The 15,173-nt window shown below is 38.7% G+C and overlaps 1 protein-coding gene across 6 annotated transcripts in view; it reads right to left on the reverse strand.

Moving 5' to 3' along the window:
- Nucleotides 1–15,173, reverse strand: part of ANO3 (anoctamin 3) — a 259,393-nt gene that overhangs the window by 30,396 nt on the left and 213,824 nt on the right. For all 6 annotated transcript variants that reach the window (XM_089521335.1, XM_089521336.1, XM_089521337.1 and 3 more), the window contains 3 exons: nt 4,839–4,921; nt 1,590–1,730; nt 946–1,110 (listed from right to left, as the gene is read on the reverse strand). In XM_089521335.1, coding sequence (XP_089377461.1) covers nt 946–1,110; nt 1,590–1,730; nt 4,839–4,921 — 389 coding nt within the window. The remainder of the gene's footprint in view (nt 1–945; nt 1,111–1,589; nt 1,731–4,838; nt 4,922–15,173) is intronic.

Genomic DNA, 15,173 nt, shown 5'->3' on the forward strand with positions numbered 1-15,173 from the left:
TGCAAGGAACAAGATTACTTCACAGATAATGCTGTTTTATACACAAAACCCCACATATGGATTTTTACATTTTCTTTTAATAGAATAAATCCTGGACAGCCAATAGCCCCCCAAAACTGCACAGTTTTCAAAAACTTTCTTGCAGCATGGAGAACAATGGCTAAATTATTTACAAAGATTTACATCCCTAACCCTCCAGATGTTTTGCACTTCAGCTCCCAGAACCCCTGACTACTTCCCAGGCTGGCTGGAGCTTCTGGAACATGTTGTCCAAAATATGAAAATACTAGTTTTTGAGATCCACTGACTTAACCAGATATGCTATAAAATAAAATTTCAAATACTGTTAAGGTGCTTAGCAATTAATTTAAGATACTGACTATGAGAGTTATTTGAAAGATTTTTTAAAAATATGGTTAGGCCAGAATTTCTAGTTTTAAATTTGTCAGCCCAGGATAATATAAAACAATGAAATTAAGATCTGTGCACATTGCTCTGTCCTGTATTTTTGCCTTATGGAACAACCAGCTTTAAACTAGATGTTCATTTCCTGGAGTGTCTGCTTACTTGCAAGAGCTTTGTTTTCCTTACAAACCTGTCTGTGCTTGCCATGATCCAGCTATGAGATTACAAATAAAATGAATAATGGTAAGGGAAACACTTCAGGTATTCATTTCTCCAGTGCAGCAAATACACACAGGCATAAAGGTTCATGTTGATATTATACACAACTCTGTTTTACTCCTTTATAATAATATAATGGTGGCATGATGGTAGAGAAAAAAAAAGAGAGCCTTTTGAAAGAAAATATTTCAAAAGAAACAGTGGCTTAGTAGAGTAATATGGGATGCCTTGAGTTGCTACAAGCAAAGAGAGTATACTAGTTATTTATTTTAATACATATTTTATATTGCACTTCAGAATGAATAAAGATCAAGAACTTACAACATTCAGTGACATGATGATCATAAAGTTGATACAGACTCCAGTGCCAGATGTTGCAAACTGCCAATACTTTTTAATGAAATACCACTGGAAAGAGGCAAACTGCTCCATAGCCACAAGGCGGTAGACAACAACTGCAAAGACTGCAGTGAGTACTAATGAAATCTAAAGACAGATAAAACTGAATGTGTTTATTTGGAAAAAAGACATCTCACAAACAATCAATATCTGAATTAAATACAGCACAGATCTGAAAGCATCACAGACTTGTTTATTTCAGCTGTTGAGTGTGGTATGAAAACCATCAGTTCACCCCTTTTTATAGTTCTCAGGAGACCCCCCTGAAAGCCTTCAGACCTCTTCCAAAACATTGGGTGAAAAATTTCCTGAAATAGTTTAAGCTAACTCAGATTTGCCCACATATCCCTCAACACCTCTATGGTAAATATTTGGTCAAAAATGAATTTTTCACCAGCAACAAGCTGGTGTAATCCACTGGGGAATTATAGGATGACAATAGACATATGATTTATGGTCATGATTGCCTAGGCCTTACAGTGAGCCAGTTCTCTTATTTTAGTCTGCTATACCATTAACTGTCTCTAGAACATACTTCCTTTGCAAAAGGATTTCAGAGACTTTACCATGAAGAATATTCCTGATACAGACACCATCAGTCGGCTGAGCTTATCAGGGAAGGGTTGAAAAGGTTCAGGCTTTCCTGTTATAGGATTTACACGCTCAACTTGGGAATATTTGGCTTCAAACTGTGGACGAAGCTCTTCCTGAAATGACAAATATTTATTGCAGTTTACATTTGAGGCGACTGAAAAGTAGTGGGAAAAAAATACTAAACTACATTGGGACTGAAGATAAAAAGGCATGTTTTTTTAAAAAAATGAATTTGAAAATTGGTTAACCAATTGAATAGCACTGACAACATTTCTACTTCTTTTGTATAGTTCCAGGTAAAAATACTGGCCAGAATCCTCTGTCATGGTATATGTTATATAACATTATGTATACATAAGCCAATGAGCTCCAGCGGTTTGGACTGTGACTCTGGACATCACGATTGGATTAGCGGCCCATGAAACCCACTGGGCAAGCCACATGATCTCGGCCTCAGGGATAGACAATGACAAACCTCCTCTGAACAATTCTTGCCATGAAAACCCAATGATAGCATCATTTTAGGGTCACCATAATTCAGAAACAACTTTCATTGTACAATGAAAACAATACTTAGTGACATAAAAGAGATGCTAAGAAACCCTGTTAGCAAATTGCAAAGATGGATAATGGGACATTGGGAAGCATGTCTTGATGTGCATCAGACACTACCAATCCACATTGGCACTCCCTAAACAGTGTTCCTATGCACAATAGGACTGCAGAACAATGAGTCCAATGAACATTGGCTCCATTATGCATTGGTCCCATTGTGCATTGGTCACATCACTGGCTCCCCTACATAGTAAAATAGCAGCACCCCATTACTGGATACAGATGTTATGGAACTGCTCTGTTCTAATTCCCACAGACATAAATTCACATATGAAGATGCAAGTCCCCAACAGGGTTCTGGCCTACATTTTTAAGCATTAGATCCATTCTAGTTCAGTACCTTGGATAATGCCCTTAAAATTTGAAATGAATTGACTGCACCACTGACATGAGTCCAAAAGACACTGCAGAAATAATCCAGTTTGAGACCACTTTAACTGCATTGGCTCAATGCTACGGAATTCTGGGAACTGTAGTTTTGTGAGACATTTAACCTTCTCTGTCAGAGAGAGCTGATACCATGCTCCTAGGATTTCCCAGCACTGAGCTTGGACACTTAAACCAGTCTCAAATTGGATAATTTCTGCAGTGTGATTTGGATCATGGAAAACACCAGCCATTTCTGTAAATCACTGAATCATAGACAATAGCCTTATCCCTGACTTCCTCACTTTCCTGTGTGCTACCCTGTTGGCTTCTGCAGATGTATAACTAAATGCCCTTATGCTGTGTCCATGATTTAGCAACTAGATTCTAGTTTATGAAAAAAGGAAAATTTTCCATTTCTACATGGAGGAGTCTGCAAATATTAAAGTGTACACACACAGTTGGGCTCAGTTCACATGGTAACTGAATGTGCGAGGATCAAGGCTACCCTTTTAGTTCAGCTAGTTCAAAATGCTGCAGCCAGGTTGGTCACGGGAACACTCAGATCGGACCACATTACACCAGTATTAAAATCCTTACACTGGCTGCCAATTAGCTTCCGAGCCCAATACAAAGTGTTGGCCATTACCTTTAAAGCCCTACATGGCTTGGGCCCGAGTTGCTTGAGGGAACGCCTCTCCCTACACAATCCGCTCCACACCCTCAGAACAACTGGAAAGCTCCTACTTGAACACCCCAGAGTGAGATTAACAGCTACTCAACAAAGAGCGTTCACAGCCATGGCCCCTACATATTGGAATAACCTCCCAGAAGAGATTCGCCTCATTTCCACCCTGGACGCCTTTAAGAAGGCGCTGAAACCTATCTCTTCCAGCAAGCATGCCCTCCTGACCCTCTGTAGAGGAAATCACCCCAAATATATAGCTACCTCAGGACGTTTTCTTTTTTAAATTGTATTGTGATTTATGTGATTTTAAGAGATGTGTTATTATATGAGCTGATTTTATCTATTTGTAATTGTGATGTATTGTGAACTGATACTGGCTGTAATCCCGCCTCGATCCATAGGGAGAGGCAGGAAAATACAAATAAAATTTTTATTTTATTTTATTTATTATTATTCTGATCACCTCCTTCCAAACATTCATTTCTACATAAATTAACTGGACTAAAAGGCATTTGTGGCATGGATACCATGAAGCCACTAATTTTCCTGGTTGAAACCACCAACTTCTTCTATGCTCACTAGTCAGCGTTATCACAGTTGATAAATATTCTAGAAAAATTACACATAAATGTTGCCAAGAGATATCAAGCTTATCCCCTTCCTGTTATCTCCCTGCTGGCTCACAAATAACGTTCTGTTCAGGAGGGCCTTTGAAAATTAACCCTGCTAACTATGGAGGGGATGTTTTAATCAGTTGAGTCCTGTATTTTCTTTTTACAGGTGTGTTTAAATTGTGTTTTAACTTTTGTTTAGTTTTTTGCATTTGCAGGATTTCGTTATACTCACCCTGAGCCCCTTTCAAGGGAGAAAATCAGAATAACATTTAGAATTATAAAGAAATCCCCAAAAGAAATGTGATATCTATAAATCCAATATACCATCATCCCAGTGCTAACTCTTCTGCGTGGAATTAGATCCCAATGGCCTAAATCCAATCAGATACAGCCAGGTTGATGAAACTGCTTCCATCAGCAGAATCCAGAGGTAGTCTCCTGAAGAACTAGTGTCCATCCCTTCCTCAATCTCCCCTTCCTCATTCCCAAAATGTTCTTTGGAAGATTGGGAAATTGCCTTCAGTGATGAAAATGTCTTCAGAGTGAGAGGACAGGAAGACATTTAATTACTCCAGAACATCAATGCCAGCCTGTCATTGGCTTTAGGCCATTGATTTCAGTGCAGCTTCTTTCTTCACAAACCTGTTTATTCATTATGCTTAAAAGTACACTTCTAAGATCTAAGGACTGTGGGCTAATACACTTATACAACTTGTCATAACAATGGAAGTTTCTATGCTTTCCAGTTATTGTCATAGCTGAGAAGTCTAAATGCAGACGTGTTCAAATGATTAGGTACCAATGTCATCAAACTGATCTCAGCTGTCATGCAAAGCACTAATAATCCAAACAAGCCATCAGATAACTGCAGCAATCTTAAAACTAAATGGATGCGGATATTAAAATTGCTATCGTAAATCATGTTTTATGAAACTTACCTCTTCATCTTCCCAGTCGATGAGATCCCAATCATAGGTTAACACTGCTCTTCGTCTTTTCCAAAACTCTAAGAACACTGTGGCTGTTAATGTATAAACATTCATTGTGTGTTAACATCAGCATCCTTTGTTGATTTATTACTTCAAAAGTTTAATTTTGTAAGGTTCTCAAGTAAAAACAACTCACTAGTAAACATTTTTTTAAATACAAAGAGCTGTTTGCATTTCAACTGTACCACAAAGATGTGCCCAGATTAATGCACAGCGCTGATGGTGAAAACTAAGGAAAAAAGAATGAAACATCCCCTTCTCACAGGTTTATTGATACTTTGAGCGATTTTTTTTGTAATGCAAACCTTTATAGTGTCCAGCAATACAACAACATCTGTGATGTTTAAATGATAGCAATTTTTTTGGATTGGAAATGCAAATGACTTGAAAGATCTCAAAGCATGATTTAGTAGAATTAGACCCTTCAATTCTCTAGCTCACAGATTTAAATGAGAAACTCAGAAACTGGCTTTCAGCTAAGAAATGCCAGAGGCTGTTGTTCTTAGTCTTAAGATTTTTGTTTGGAGCCCCCCTCCCCCCTACTTTAGTTTTTCTGCTGTTGTTTTGTGTTCTCTTCATTTCTTGCTAGCTGTACCTCCACCTTCTGCATTGCTAGTGCTGCTCTAACTAAATAAGAATCCACAATTGAAGGAAATGGCTGGAATCCTGCATCACCTCATGCTTAACTAAGTACTAAACTGAGTATTTCTTTTGGCCCAACCCCCCAAAACCTGATGGCAACATTATTCAACCATGCTGTGATTGTTGGTAGAATGACCCTTCTCCCCATAAAGTTCTGCCTAGCCAAGTAGGTTGAGGGAGGTGAGTTATGACTGTGGCAATGGTGTCAAAATTGTGACTAAGTAGTGATCGTTAATACAAAAGGGTTAGGACTGAAACTGGATCCACACTGCAGAAAAAATCCAGTTTGGCACCACTTTAACTGCCATGACTAAAGGCTATGGAATTATGGGAATTGTAGTTTTGTGAGACATTTAACCTTAGAGAGCTCTGAAATAATTCCGAACTACAGTTCCCAGAATCCCATAGTATTGAGTCATGACAGTTTAAATGGTGTCAAACTGGATTATTTTCGCAGTGCAGATGCAGTCTAGGTAACTGTTTTGTATTCATGATAGCTAATTAGTCACAATTTTGTCTGGTGTGTACTTTCATTTCTTTTTAGATGACTCAAGGTCTAAATATAACGACTATTTCCCATTAGAATTGACCTATTATATCAAGTGGAACTAGTTAACCCAGCATTTATTTTAGTTCCCTTGGTTCAGTTAGTCTCTTCTAGTTGGCATTAACAATAATGAATTAATTACAAAACCAAAGATTTTATCAAAAGGGTGTTTCCATTTAGGACAAATTATTTCAGTTGATCCATTGAGCACTCATATTAGACCATGACACATTAAATCTCATTTTCTGTCTAAAGTTTGATTTTTATGGGGTTTTGGAACAAAATCAGTCAGTAAACATTGAAAAGAAACAGTCAGGTAAGTAATACATATTAAGGGCCCCTAATTTCAGTTAAGAGCCATTATGGTATAGTGGCTTGAGTGTTGGACTTGACTTTGGATCAGGGTTCAGATTGCAGATCAGCCATGTAAACCCATTGAGTGACCTTTGGCAAGTTACACTCTCTCAGCTCAGAGGATGGGAGTGGCACCCCGCCCCCAAGAAAAATGCCAAGAAAACTCTCTGATAGGGCTGGCATAAGTTGGAAATGACTTGAAGGCACACAACAACAATTTAAGTTAATTGACTTTTAATACAGGCACCAACATTTCACATAATTATTAGTTCAGTGCTTATGTAAGATCAACTGACTGGTCACATTAAGTCAGTGGGTGTGGTAGTCACCCTATGTTCTGTTAACATTTTGGGACTGAAATGCATAATTTTCTAACCTGTAATTAAGCATTCATGATCCATGTGTTGTAGAGAGTTATAATGTTTTTGATGGTTTGTTGCATATAATGAATATACTTGACAAGGTCAAGCCAGTATATGTTGTTCTCTTCCCCCTTTTTATCACCCCAATAGCTGTGAGAGCCATGTTTGATTGAGAGAGAGCAACTGCCCCAGATCACATAGGGCCCGTTCATATTACAACAATATAGTGCTATAATCCACTTCAGTTGCCATGACAACATCCTATGGAATCCTGTGGTTTGTAGTCTAGTGAGGGACATGAGATTTTTGGTCAAGAATTAAAAGGGCTCCTCCCTAAAGTGCTAATTCCAGGATTCCACAGGATGCAAGCATATCAGCTAAAGTGGAATATAGCATTTTAACTGTTTAGTGTTAACAGGCCCTCATTGACTTTCATATCTGAGCTGGAATTTGAACTTGCTTCTCTACACTTTAAGTCCAATACTATGACCATTTCACCATTTCTTGCTTGGATCACATTGTAGACTTTAGTTCCCAGATGATGAAGCTGAATGAAAAATTCAGAATGGCTATATTTGTATCCATAAAGGAAAAGGTAAAGGTTTTTGCTTTGATGTGAATGTCTAGTTGTATCAGACTGTAGGTGTGGACTCATCTCCTTTACTAAGCCAAAAAACCAGCATTGTTAAAGACACTCTGTGATCATGTGGCCAGCATGACTGCACAGAACACTGTTACTTTCCCACTGATGTCGTACGTATTTATCTACTTGCACTTTTACATGCTTTCAAACTGCTAGATTGGCAGAAGTTGGGACTAGTGATGAGAGCTCATTCCATCATGCAGTGCTTGGGTCTCGAACTGCCAATCTTGCAACTGTCAGAGTCAGCATCTTAACTGCTGAGCCACCATGTCCCTTATTTGTACCCATGCCCACACCCGAATAAAGCAAAGATCCAGAGGAGGGCTGGGGCTTAAGATAGTTCTTAATCATGATCTGTGGGCTGAAAAACCATCATTTCAAAGTTGAGATATGTGAGTCCTACCAAATTGTAAGTACTCAGTTCATTTGCCTTAGAGCTTTCTCCAACCACCAACAATTCTCCATTTGGGGTAACAGAGTCTCCATAAATCAGAAATGATTTCAAGGCACACAACAACAAAGATTGGCTAAAACGATAACAACCCTTACAGCATATATTTTGGAGTTACTTTCACTGATTTATTTATTTGTTTATAAAAAGAAAGATGATACAAAACAAGAAGTTGTTTTCATTCTCATCTGACACAATTTTGACTTGGAATACATATTGTAATAAGTATTTTCATTTCAGTTCATTTCAGTCCTTCCCTAAAATAAGTTCTGTTAATTTTAAACATCCTCCCACTTTTTCCCCCCTGACAGAACTATTTATTTCCAGGAGCAATGGAATTACCTGCAGATTCAATGAAGTCTCTAATGGTATGTTTCCACAATGACAGATGAAAAGCTGGTCATTCTGGTTCTCAGGTGCTCTGTTACACCCAGAGAAATACTGCTCCACCTAATTTTGTTTCTACATGCATTCCTGACCACCACAATGCTGATACATTTACATTGCTTCCTTTTACAGTTTTCAGCAGGCTAAACTAATTGCACTCCAATAAAAAGGAGACTTATTTCACCACATTCCTAAATATTACTGCAGAGTGGAAAAGGTAAGTGGTTTTCTATTTTATTCAACTATCTCACCTGTATAAACTTTGTGTGAAATATCTCTGTAGCTACAAGATCTTGGATTTTTTTTTTTTAACAAAGGGAGGGAGAGAACATTTGTCTTGACCAGGTAATGGACAGACCTGCCATATCGCTTCAAAGTTCTAAGGAACTGATGAAATGTGTTCAGTTTAAATTCTGTTTTGTACATAAATGTTCCCCCATCTTCTGCGAGAAGCTGTGAGTGGCAGTAGACATGCTTCAAATGGATTTAAAACAGTACTGCATAAAATGATTAATGCTAGCATATGTTAACTATATATTTAAGCCACCTGTCTTTAGAAAAACGAGGGGGTATAAACAGAGCAATACAATACAATATAAATCATCACTGTCACGAGTGATGATATTCTGGTATACATATATTTATCTTGCTTAGTATATATCAAACTGTCTGCATCTTATAAAGTGAGGGTTTTAGCATTTACACATGAATGTAATAGCACAGATTGAAGATAGAAATATACAGTATATAGGTACATACAAATATATGCCCTTTTCCAGTTGCACATGTATTCAGGAAAGAACAGATGTACAATTCTTGACTAAGAACAGGGATAATGAAGAAAGGAAAAATTCATGGGGCAAAACACACAACAACAACAACAACAACAACTAATTATGGAGTATAATGGCATTCTTTTTGTGTCATTTATATTGTTGTAATAGTTTAGCCTTTACAAGTGATATGCTATGGCCTGCAATATGATTCAGAGCCCCATGAGAGCACCTGTTGTTTTTTAACACAACATTTCCTACTCCCAGAACAAAGTTTTATAGAAGATTTTGACTCTTTCCTTGACTCTCGCCACCACTCCCTTTCTCACACAAGAACCGAAAGTGATGCTGATGCATGATTAGAATGACTGCCCTGAAGATTTAAACTCTGACTCACATATGGTTTAAGGATATGTTTTAGTGTAGTAGAGACCACCCCTTCCCAGTGCTTTAGATGCTCTTTAAATATTTTTTCTGTATTCATACCAAGGGAAAAAGGGGCATGTTGATCAGGACACATTCAGTGTGTCTACACTCAGTGATTTGTTTTTCCACACTATAGAGCTTATATCTCAAGTTTGGCCCTAGTCTGAAATTGTTGTAAGGCACTTCATGTTTATATTAGCTTTGGGTTGCAAGGGTGGAATTTTAATTGAGAATATTTTCAAGCATTTGGATTTATGCACAAGTGACCAGGGCCCCACAACAAACTCCAACTCCCAGAATTCCATAGCAGGCTTGGGCCAGAAAAGAGTTACAAACTGGGTTATTTCTTGAGCGTGGATGCAGCCCAAGTCTAGCAAATGTGAAAATATTTCTCTGGTTGAAAATTAAGTTTTCCAAGATATTCGTTAAACTGAGGGGGAGTTTTTCCCCCAGCTTTGTTTTTAAGCAAGCATTGCTTTTAAGAGCAGATGGGGGTTGTAGTCCAACCAAAGAGAGATGTTCAGGTTCTGCTTCGAACCATGAACTAGCTAGAGTAATTGCTTCAAAATAGCAACAGAGAGCAAAGGACACACTGATGTATGTAATTTGCAAGGCAATGCTCTTGCCTTGAGATTTTTCACCTCACCCTGAGAGCTGGAGAAGAGGGTCCAGGTCTTGGGACTCAAGGTCAGGCCCAAAAATCTGGAAATCCTAGCCCTTCCATACTACACAATTTCACTTGAACTGCTGCAGCAACATCCTATGTATTCCTGGGGTTTGTAGTTTCGGAAGGCTTACTTAGAATTTTAATCCAGAGTGTCTCCCTGGATTAAAAAAAAAACCTCCAAGATTCTATAGCAGTGTTCAGTGGCAGTTAAAATGGAATGACAGCACTGTGATTTTGCAGTAAGAAAGAGTCCCAGATCATGGGATTACTACTTTTCAGTCTTTGCCACAAAGCACATGCATGCATTTGGGCATGTTTCAAAATGTTATGGTGGAGAGAAGTATCACTTATTTATCATACATGAAAGGATTTCTGGAAGCACTCAACTAAAAATAAACTCAACTGTTCTGTGTGCCCTACTTTCCAAGTGGAAAATTATAGTGTCAGGGATTTCACAAACAAAAAGACTTTTGTGTTGTGAGTACAGCAATTTTATTATTGTGCTTGGTAAATGGAAGCTTGAGTTAAGTGAACTTTTGGTAATTTCTCCTGGGGGTATCAAATTACAGCCAAGGTGAAACAACAACAAAAAGAATATGACAAAACCCACTTTGTTCAGTAATGAAATGTCTATTGATAGAAAAGTGGGTAGTGTCAGAGAATAAAACAACAAGCATGGCTAAGCGGGGAAAGGAAATATCTTGCTAAAAGTGCACTTAATGATTTATTTGTGCTTTCTGTGGTTTTATAAATATCAATTATACCTGAAAAAATGTGGTCAAAGAATATGATGAATGCTTTTGTACATTCATATATTTATAACCCAAAATAAGCAATTAATTATATATTAAATATTGCACTTAATGGGTAAAAAATTCAGGCGAATAATGTTTTGTGTTAGCCAGAACTGCAGCGATATTTAGGATAAATTATAATTGGTAAATATCTGGGTGTATCTATGCAGCAGGATTAAAGCAGTATGACACCATTTTAACTGTCATACTCAATACTATAGAATCCTGGGATTTGTAGTTTGGTAAGGCACCAAATCCATATGAATCAGACCAAAATGAATACTTCAGCAAACTACAAACTACAAATCTCAAGATACTGTAGGATAGAGTCATGATAGTTAAAGTGGTGTCAAACTGCTTTAACTCTGCAGTGTGGATACATCCTTCGTCTAGCAAAAATAGATATCTAATGTATAATTTTGAATTCTCCTTTGATGTCTCCTTTGATTGATTGTGGACAAAATATTTGCAGGGAAACATATTTCTGTACACTTATCTTGGCCACATTTGTTGATATAGCCTGGGATATAGTGTATTAAAAATATTTCAAATCATAGAAACACATCAATGAAAGTGCAGTTCCGTTGGGATTAGAAATCTCATTGGGAAGACAAGCAAGCTCCCAACACCTAATATCTGAATGAGGGTGTCTCCACAAGTAGAAAACCATCATCCCACCTCAACATAATGTAAGTCCCAATTTCTTCATATATATGCATTTAGCGTGGACCCAATATCATGAGAGTATACTTCCTGAGAACAGAAAGCTGATCTTGCATCCAACCCATAGTTCATATCAAGCTTTATCTCCTCCTTCTCCCCCTCCCTCCCTCCCTCCCTCCCTCCCTCCCTCTCTCTCTTTCTTTCTTTCTTTCTGTTTCTTTTCCAACACAGAGACCACAAGAGATTAAGAGCCTATTTGGTCCAGCATTCTGTTTACACAGTAGCTAACTAGAAACCCAAGGAAAGCCCAGAAGCAGAATGTGAATGAAGTCTCACTTTGTTACTTGAGTTTCCCAGCAATTGTGATACAGAGGGACACAAATCCTGCAGGCAACAAATAGCTATTGTGACTAGTAGTTGCCACTGATAGTTTTCATGAGTTTTCTAAAAGCCTTCCAGGTTGGTTCCAATCATAAAATCCCAATGGCAGCAAATTCCACAGTGATATATGTGAAGAAGAAACCACTTATCCTGTGTCACTTGCTGCACCCTCTTTTAACTAAATTCTATTGCTATAATAAAGTGAATTTTTCATCCTTTTTTCATTTTCTTTAATATATTTTATTTCAAAGCACTGAGTAGTTAGAATTGGCAATTCCTTCTCTCTCTTCAGCTCAGTGATGGCTGAGGGCTTCCATGACAATCAGACAATGAATCTGTTCAAGGGTATAGTCTGAATCTTAAAGGAGCCGAACATACTTGAGGGAGAATGTTCAGCTCCCTTAAAGATCACTCTAAAAGAGAGCAAACTCACCAGTCTCCTGACTTGGAATCTGCCAGCCAACAGTGGTTCCACTATTGCAGGGAAGTTCAGGTTGCTGGCTATCTTGCACCTCCTTTTGAATGTTTTGAGTGGTTTCAGCTTGGTATGAGTTACAGAATGTGGTGAAGCAAGAAATTACCAGCCTTATCTCCAGCATAGTCTTACCCTTTAGCATATGCATGCTTATGGTTGCTTTGAAATCAATGGGACTTGAAATCAATCTGCTTAATTTTGGCTGAATCATATAGGATACCTCCTCTGTTTCCCCCATCTTTGGATGGTGGAGGGTGTGGGGTTGTAGTTGCACATCCTAACAAAAATGAGGAGATGAAGTGTATTGTTTGCAAGGGGCACCGGGGAAGGATTCAATGGAGTTTAAAAGCCTACCCCAGGATTAGGAATCTATTGCATGTATTATTAAACCGATTTAACTGACCATGGTATCCTTCTGGAATGCCTGAGAGAGTTGGGTATTGGAGGCATTGCATTGCTGTGGTTCTGGTCCTACCTCTTGGGCAGGTTCCAGATGGTGTCACTTGGGGACAGTTGTTTGGCCAAGAGGGAGCTCAAATTGGGCGTCCCTCAAGGCACGATTTTGTACCCAATGCTGTTTAACACTTTCATGAAGCCACTGGGTGAGATCATCCGGAGACATGGAGCGGGGTGTTATCAGTACACTGATGACACCCAAATATACTTCTCTATGTCTCAGACTGAAGCAGTGACTAAGGATGGCATCTCTCCTCTGAATTCCTGTTTTGGGGCGGTAATGGACTGGATGAGGGGAAACCGACTCAAGCTGAATCCAGGTAAGACGGAGGTACTTGCTATAGGAACCCCGAATCCAAGAATGGAGTTATGTCAGCCAGTTCTGGATGGGGTCTGTCCGCAGCTTGGGGGTCCTCCTTGACTCGTCGCTCCAACTGACAGTTCAGGTGGATGCGACAGTCAAGAGCGCCTGCTATCAGCTTTGTCTGATACGCCAACTACGTCCCTTCTTGGAGCTGAGGGACCTGGAAACAGTAGTACATGCACTGGTAACCTCTTGATTGGACTTCTGTCATGCACTCTACTTGGGGCTACCCTTGTGCCAAGTTTGGAAACTTCATTTGGTACCAAATATGGCAGCCAGATTGATCACGGGAACTTCTAGGAATGACCGTATAACACCAGTCTTGAAGTCCCTGCACTGGCTGCCTATTAGTTTCCAGGCAAAGTACAAGGTGTTGGTGATTAATAATAATAATAATAATAATAATAATAATTTGTTTTATTTATATACCGCTGTTCCAAAGATCATAGCGGTGAACAGCAAGTAAGCTAATTAGCAAGTAAGCTAATTTGCCCCCAACAGTCTGGGTACTCATTTTAGCGACCTTGGAAGGATGCAAGCCTGAGTCGAGCTTGGGCCCTTTTGCTGGTCTTGAACTCGCAACCTTGTGGTTTTGAGTGAATGGCTGCAGTACAGGCATTTAACCACTGCACCACCAGGGCTCCTTAAAGCCCTACATGGCTTGGGCCCAGAGTACTTGAGGGAACACCTTCCTCCCTATTGTCCGTCCCACACACTAAGGTCCTCGGGAAGAAATCTACTACAGCCAAAAAGATCCAGGCTAACATCAGTCTCCCAGAGGACCTTTTCTACTACTGCTCCAAGACTATGGAACGACCTGCTGGAGGAGATCCATCATATCTCCACTCTGACAGCTTTTAAGAAAGCACTCAAGACGGATCTCTTCCGGCAGGCCTTTCCAACTTAGTTACCCTCCCTAGATATAGAGATATTTGTCCCCTCATCTGTCTATTCTTCCCCGCCTATGTTTCTGCCTTTTTTAAAAATGTCTTTAATGTTTTTAATGTTTTTACTGTTTTTATACTATTACTGTTTAATTCTGATTTAGTACTGGGAATGGGGGGGGGGGGCGGTAGGTCTAGGGTTTGATTTTTTTTAACTCCATTGTAATGTGATGTATTTTATTGTTGTAACCCGCCTGAATTCTTCGTGATTGGGCGGGCTAGAAATAAATTATTATTATTATTATTATTATTATTATTATTATTATTATTATTGGGCACCTTTGGAAAACTGTGGTTCCCAAATAGGCATTTTAGGATTTATAGAGGCCAGAAGCTAGTTGATCATGCTGCTTGTACAATCTTGTGGCTTGAGCAACACAGAAGCTTGGAAGTCTTCCCAGGAAAGAAATGGCTAATTGGTCACAGCTAGAAAGCAGCAGGCTGTTACTGGAATTTCGGTGGTTCATCCAATTATGTTAAGGAGGAGGAAGACATGAGAGACCTCTTGCCTTTACCGTATTTTGCACTATGGGAGGCTGTATAGTAGAAATGGATTGCCAATAGTTTAATAAAGGATACTTCCAATCTCTCTCCTCTTTCTATTTTATTTCTAGTGAATATGCCATATGCCTCTTTTTGTACCCATTGAATTCAACATAATTTATGTAAATAGTTGTGTGCCAAACAATATCAGACCTAATATCAGGTTGATTAGCTGTTATTAATACATAATGGCATTTCTTGTTTAATGGCTATAAAGATACTTGCAATGAAAAAACCAGAATATATGACATAATTTTTCACTTTAAAAACCCTGTGCACGCTCCCCATAATGCTGAAAAATGGAGTGTCATTAATCTGCCTCTTGGAAGAAATCACACTTGTCTGATTAAAATTCCCACAAGGTCACAAAATAAGGAAAGGATTTCATTAAATGCAGAAACTAAATGAAGCA

The sequence above is a fragment of the Sceloporus occidentalis genome, unplaced genomic scaffold (assembly GCF_023333645.1).
Source record: "Sceloporus occidentalis isolate IW3139 unplaced genomic scaffold, rSceOcc1.0.p SCAF_4, whole genome shotgun sequence".
NCBI classification, from domain to species: Eukaryota; Metazoa; Chordata; class Lepidosauria; order Squamata; family Phrynosomatidae; genus Sceloporus; species Sceloporus occidentalis.